At 39.1% G+C, this 7,399-nt stretch overlaps 1 protein-coding gene across 2 annotated transcripts in view; it reads right to left on the reverse strand.

Moving 5' to 3' along the window:
• The window catches only part of LOC141831676 (putative RNA-dependent RNA polymerase 5), a 38,557-nt gene that overhangs the window by 25,743 nt on the left and 5,415 nt on the right, over positions 1-7,399 (reverse strand). For both annotated transcript variants that reach the window (XM_074719089.1, XM_074719088.1), the window contains exons 8-10: positions 2,031-2,179; positions 1,598-1,820; positions 1,252-1,477 (exon numbers count right to left, since the gene is read on the reverse strand). In XM_074719089.1, the coding sequence (XP_074575190.1) occupies positions 1,252-1,477; positions 1,598-1,820; positions 2,031-2,179 (598 nt within the window). The remainder of the gene's footprint in view (positions 1-1,251; positions 1,478-1,597; positions 1,821-2,030; positions 2,180-7,399) is intronic.

Genomic DNA, 7,399 nt, shown 5'->3' on the forward strand with positions numbered 1-7,399 from the left:
TAATGTCCCAACATCTACTACTAGAACTTTCTTCTGAGTTGATGCAAGATTCATATGTTGATACAAGAAACAAATTGTATCAGGCAAGGACTATTATAATATCAAGCGATATGATAGATTATCCACTTATCCTCTAGCAGCATTCAATGCATCATTCCTTAGTGAGAAAATTAATTCTAATGCTTGCTTATTAATTTGTTAACTTTTTATGCACTACTTTAATTTTTAAATTAGATGATATGCTAATTTAATGTCTAAAACTTATTTATGCACTAGTTATTTTCAAATAGAGAATACATTAATTTACTAGGAAAGATTTAAGGCTTCATCCTTGAATAATGACTTCGCTAGAGGAGTCTTGAAGAACATTTTCACATTTTGATCTTCCTTGTTTGATGAAAGGGATAACTAAAAAGAGAAAATAATGTCAAAGTTCAATCAACAAGGCTCAGAATGATGGATAAAATACATTCATTTCTTATTCAATAGAAAGCTAAATAAGAAAATATGTTAATAATTCATTGAGAGTTGAGTTCTCCTAAGGGAGAATCATGTGGTTTAAAATTACAGATAAAATTGTGTTTCTTTAAATTTCTTAGGTTTTAAAATTTTGACTCAGTCATTAAGAGAGATAACCTCTTTTCATAATAAAAAGGGGATATTCTTCGCGTGCAAACAACTTTTTAATTTTAATGCACTATTCCACTTTAAGAAATAAAACACTCAAAAAATGAGTTTTTCTTCCTACAATTCATTATTGTTTCAGAAATGAATTTAATACCCTTCTTGACATGCCAATTTTGATATCAATGTCATTTCAATTTTGATATCAATTCTCTGAGTAAGTTTGATGATTTGACTTCGGTGTTGCATCATTTGTTCAATATTTCAATTCAATGTTTTTTATTCACTATTTTCCTTATATGCCGTCTTAGGTTTAGGAAAAATCTTTGCTATTAATCATGTATTATGCCCAAAGAAATAAAACACTCAAAAAAAGAGTTTTTCTCCCTACAATTCATTATTGTTTCAGAAATGAATTTCTTTGACTCCTCTATAAAGGTAACAGACGTGGAAACCAGAATAAAGTCAAATGATACAACATTCCTACAAACAGTCACAGGATTTCCTCCCGTATCTGAATCAAGAGTATACAGATCGCCATAAACAATAAATTTAAGCATGAATATAACAGAGTATTTTGTACGAAAAATAAAGTATAACATAAACAAATTAAAAATAAAATTCTACCTGTGAATTTCTGGATACCCAGTACATATCACCATCGAAGTCACTGTTTGCCATCTCATCAGCTAAAGACCGTGGGCCTTTAGTAGGGAAGAAAATAGCATATTTAGAATCTCCCACAAACGACTCAAGTTTCTTAATGTACCTTGCTGAAAGAACATGTATGTCACCAAAATGCAAACCCGGATGTTTATAAACAAGGACATCTCCAGAAATTTGTCCATTCTCACTGTGCATAAAATGTCATTATAAAATTTTATACTATGGAGTGTAAAAATAAAGATCATACACGCTAGATATGATAAATTGAAGATTTAATGTAGGTATGAAGAAATTGAAAAACACGTACAGAACAACACAAACTTCATTAGGTTTCAGCAAACCAGTTGGGTCTGCAGTTCCCATTAGATAATAACAATCTGTCACTGGAAGCTTTCCTGCCTTCAGACCCTTCCTTTCTTCTTTCATCAGAACAGAAAGACGAAATTGCATATATGGCTCATCAAGTGGAATCCCACAAAGTATCATTCGTGACACCAGAAAATCATCCATATCCCCATACTTAAGTGAAACTGAAAAGGAAACACGCAGCAGGAATGTTAATGACTCCTCGTAAAAGAAGCTATGAATTGAACTGCAAGAAGCACTATCATCATCTAAGGATATCTGGGTAGTGGAATTGAATTATCGAATATGATAGAATAAGTTACGGCTACAATAGTAAAAAACTATGCAACAAAACAAAGTACTTGAGCTCAGATTTCATTAAAATCTAAAGATACCTCTGATTGCAGCCAGTTTAGTGTACCTAGCATTTTGAGCATCATCTAAAGCATTTTTCAGAAGTTCCAAAAAGTACTCGTTGGGTACTCCTCCATAGTGAAGCAGTGCAATCAAGTATCTTGATAAGCATGTCCGCTTTGGTCGATTGCTGAAATATTAAGGAAATAGCACATCGATGAAAGACTATATAAGTGGAATATTAGCCGCACTACACCAAATGATATTAGGTGAGAAAATACAATCTTTAACATTAGATATCCAGATAGACAAACAGATGTTGCATATCAACATATTGTCTTCCACACAATAAGATGTCATGTTATACACCTATGAACTATGTTTCTAAGACACAAATACAAGCATCTCACACAAGTATGGATCTAACTGTTGGATATTGATGCGGAGTGGAAGAGTTGAAGCGAAGACAGGGGTGTTAACTTAGAGTGGGAAAGTGGGCACAAGGATAGAAAAGCTACACATTTAATCACTTCATTCGATTACACTCCTCAGTCCAACTTGAAGGGGGGCATGTGATGGTACCTAGGTTATTCACCGAGCACCTCGCTCTGGTGCTTGGATAATCACTTCCATCGAGCACCCGATCTTAATGCTCAGATACTGACTTCTATCGAGCACCCGACCTTAATGCTCAGATTTCAACTTCTATCGAACACTCGGCCTTAATGCTTAGATATTGACTTCTACCGAGCACCTAGCCTTAATGCTCAAATTTCAACTTCTACCGAGAACCCGATCTTAATGCTTAGATATTGACTTCTACCGAGCACCCAACCTTAATGCTCAAATTTCAACTTCTATCCAGAACCAGGTCTTAATGCTCAAACATCAGCCCGAGCACCTGGCCTTCGTGCTTAGATATCAGTTTACACTGAGGATCCTGCCTCAGTGCTCAAGCATTAGCTTACACCAAGCATCCTACCTCAATGCTCAAGCATTAGCTTCCACCAAGCATCTTGCCTCAGTGCTTAGTAAACCTATTGATAGGTATGTGGCGTCTTTTGAATGGAGAAGTTGGTAGTGGATACCCCATCTAATCCCTTGATTGCCTACCTCTGAATACGTGGTGTCTTCTAAATGAAAAAGCAAGTAGTGAATGTCAGATCTAGTCCCCTGATTGTTTTCCTTTGAATACGTAACACATGATGAGTGGAGAAATAGCTAACGATTGTTGAATCTGGTTCCCTCATCGACTCTTACGAGAGCAATAATGTGCGGGCGGCATTTGATGTGGAGATGCCCTCCTGACAACTATATAAACACCAGAGAGGATAGGTCACAGGTATAGCTTTCTTCTTGCAAGCAAAGGCGACCCTTCTCCAAGAAATTCTTCTTCTCCTTCTGTTTCTTCTTGTTTTGTTTCTCTATAACCCCAAGATCTCTTCATACTAATGACTAACCTGAGAGTCGGAGTGGCCACGTCGATAAAATCAACCAACCGTTAACCTGTGTTATTTCTCAGGCAACCGAATCTTGGTTTTTTGGGAGGCGATCTAGCTTTCTGGAGAGGAACCCAAGCAAGCAAAATAAGGCACCATCAAATTGACACTATCTGTGGGAAACTCTTAAGAAAAGTTACGTTGGTTCGAACTGAGAAGGCGATGATGGAGCAACAATCTGAGGATTCATCTGAGTCATCCCGACCCCGTTACCCAAGGCTATTGAAGGCATTAGGGATCCAATATCTTATAAAACGCTTTCTCATCTGGTGGCTACCATTCTGGAAGAAATCATGCAACGAGGAGCTCCTCGCCTACCAAAGGAGAAAGAAGTGATTCTCGTGGATAGACCGCCTGTGGTTATAGCTATGACGTATAGTTCTAGAGGTGATACCTCTAGATATCGAGCAGACAAGCGGCCGATCAACGAGGCACCCATTTTACCAATGTCGACGGCACATCGTCCTGATAATATGTCGATGGGTGATGAACCGATAAAACCTTCCGCTAGAAGAGTGGTTGTTCGGCAAATCCCCTTTTCTGAAAATATTTTGAATGAAGAATTACCAAGACATTTCCAACCATCGCATATTCCGGAATACAATGGCTCATCTTATCCCGAGGATCATCTATGTCGATTTGAGAATGTCGTTGTATTGCATCAGTATACGGAAGTATTTTATCAACCCCAACAATTTAAGTGAGTTGGATTGGTATTTTATCAATCCATTTTAAGGTGGATCTAGGTGAGTTGGCCTGCATGGGCCCGCAACTCGCGCGTCGACTCGTGATGGACTTGAGTTGACCCGCGGGTTAACAAAAATTTTTTTCTAAAATTGAAAATATAAGTGAAAATTTAATGGCCTCGTAGACTTAACCCACCTAATCTGCAATCAAATTTAAAATTTTTATATTATATATATATTTTTTATTTTTTTGGTGGACTCATGAGCTTAACCTACCTAATTCGCAACCCAAACATAAAAATTTCAACTTTTATATTTTTTTATTTTTTGATAGACCTGTGGGTTAACCCGTCTATCCCGCCTTGAGTTGGGTTGGAGATTTCCTAGCCCTCCAAGATAGTGGATTGGTCCGCCCCGCTCTACCATATGATGGGTTTAATGGGTTGGCCCACCCACCATGGGTTGGCCCACTTATCCGCACCATACTGAGGAGGTCAAGTGTCGTGTCTTTCTCACCTCTGGTGGGATTGGCTCAGCAATAGTTTAGTACGTTGCGATCTAGATTTGTCTTTTGATGATTTCGCAATAATATTTTTATGGCATTTTTCTAGTTCCAAGAAGTACGTGCCCATCCCGCTCAATCTATTCAATATTAAACAGAAGCCCCCCGAAACCTTACGACAGTACATTCAACGGTACACTCGCGCTGCACGGAAAATCACTTCAACAGTACTCGAAATTTTGATAGGTGCTTTTGCGACTTAGAGAAGACTTTTTCTGTTCTCTATCAAAGAAACCTCCATCCGATTATGACTCCTCTCAAGGACAGAAAAATATATCAATGTGAAGGTAGCACGACAAGTTCGGCAAGAGCAGAAAGGGCCTCACACAATTGAGGCTCTGGAACGTCAACCTGAGCAGCGACCCCCTCCTCGACCTATTCAGCACGTCCAACAATGGTATCAGCCTTATACTCCCTTATGGTATTCTAAAAAAGGGCTATGTAGATTTGTTGATGAGCATCAACTTTTGAGGCGACCTATAGGCTCTTGAAGCAACTCTAAAAAGGGCCTAGTGTCAAGTCATACCAGTGTCGGTCAAAACAAAATATTTTACCTGTTTCAAACAGCTTAGCACGATATTTCAATCCATGATACAAATAGGATTGAATAGGGTGACACTTTAAGTGATAGATCTCTTGAGTGGACCTCTCCTCATAAAGAACCAACAACATGTGATAAATTGAAGAAAGGAAATCAATCTAGGAGAGTCCTAAGGTCGACAGGGAAATCAACAACATACTAATAGACTCAGTACGATATTTCAATGCATGATACAGATATTGAATAGGGTAAGACAAGTGACATATCTCTTGAGTAGGCTTCTCCCCATGAAGAATCAACATGTGATAAACTGAAGAAAGGAAATCAGTCTAGGAGAGCCCTAAGGTCGGTAGGGAAATCAACAACATACTAATATAAGAGTAGGAAACAAATGGAAGGGAAAAAAAATAAAATAAAGAATGGCTAGGATTTGAAGAAGAAAAAAAGGAAGACATAGACCGCCTCTTGTGAAGTGAATGGATACATAAAGACAAGTGCAGATGATATAGTTCATCATAAGTGATAGGAAGAGCATTGACATCAAATGATAAATACATCGATTGTTAAGGCAAGTCATGGAAAATGCAGTTTCAAGATTCCTTCACAGGTACTAAGGAGTAGTAGAGGCTATCCTTTAGGATACAAGGCAATCCACACAAATAAGGAGTGGACAACGGAAGACTTAGATTATCAACCCTCTAATATTTTTACAACAAAGCTTTGGTTGGATAGCTTGCCAAAGGAGAAGTCATGTTGCCGAAGGAAATACCAAACGATTAGTATTATGGTGATTTTTATAATAGATTACAAAAGACAGTCAACTCTAATTAAGTTGGCTCGGACCTAAATTAGAGATTTGTAACTAGATAAGTATAAGTATCTATTAGTACGAGTGGACTGAATTCAAGCGTCTAGCTTAGCTTCACTTTAGAGGGGGACCAAGGCTCTTGGGTACTTATCTTATTGTCTTTCTAGTTAAAGGTGTTAAAGCTACTAGGCCCTTGTAAATGTTGTTAAAAATATCGCAAAGGTTCTTCCAAAGGTTGTAAAGTGATTAAAAAGCTTTAGAAAAGTTATTGAAATCACTGTAGCACTGCCCTTTATACTGCCCTTGAGGTGGTGAGCACCCTCCCATGGATTACTGCCACCATTTTACTATAGGGGTGGCAATTTGTGTTGTGTTAACCATGTCATAATCGTGTTAATATGTTACTCAAGATAATCAAAAATAATATATGATAATATAAAAATAATTATATAAAGGGCAATCCGATACACACGAAGTTCCTGCCAATGTAAGTCCTAAGGAAGAGCCACCACATTAGATCTATTGTACGCAATCTTACCTTGCATTGCAAGAAGTTATTTCCGCGACTCAAATCTGTAATCTCCAAGTCACACGCCAGCAACTTTGTCATTGTGCTAAGGCTCACCTTTATAAATAGATAATTATTTTGTATATATATATAAATAATTATATTTATAAAAAATTGATAAGGTATAAAATCTGTTGTGAGAAGTAGGGGTAGATATGTCTTTTCTCTTATGATCTTAGGGTTATGTTGGCTATATAAACCCTGTATATATTTTCTTTTGGGTGATTAAGACAGTTTTAACATGGTATCAGAGCCTCCAAAACCCTAATTTTTCTCCTCTTTCTTGTCACGCCGCCGCCCCAACCGCTCTTCTCTGCTCGACACTGCGACGGGCGCGAGCGAAGAACCCTAGCGGCGGCACGTCGCTACCTTCCTCTCCTCGCCATCTCCTGCAGTGCTCCCTCTTCCGCACCACCGCGACGCCGACGCCAAAGAAATCGCAACCCTCGCGATTTAAAGGAGGATCCTCGTCGCGGGAAAGTGAAGCGCCACAGCGCTGCCTTCTGCCCTGACCGAAGTTCCTCCACTGTGCGACGCCTCATCCTCTGCGTCGCGACCCCTCTCCGACGGGCAGCCGCTCGAACCATCACCTCCCGCCGCCCACTGCCCGAGCCAGCGCCTCCTGCCTTTTTTTTCTCCTCTTTCGAAGCGTTGCACGCGGCCGGATCGCTGCCGAAGGTGGTGTCACACGCGTGTCCGTGCAGAGGTTCCCCGGTCTCAACGCAACTGCCGACGCCTTCTGCTCG

Source organism: Curcuma longa, chromosome 7 (genome assembly GCF_044706935.1).
Source record: "Curcuma longa cultivar G26 ecotype Majalengka, Jawa Barat chromosome 7, ITB_CL_G26_1.1, whole genome shotgun sequence".
Taxonomy (NCBI): Eukaryota; Viridiplantae; Streptophyta; class Magnoliopsida; order Zingiberales; family Zingiberaceae; genus Curcuma; species Curcuma longa.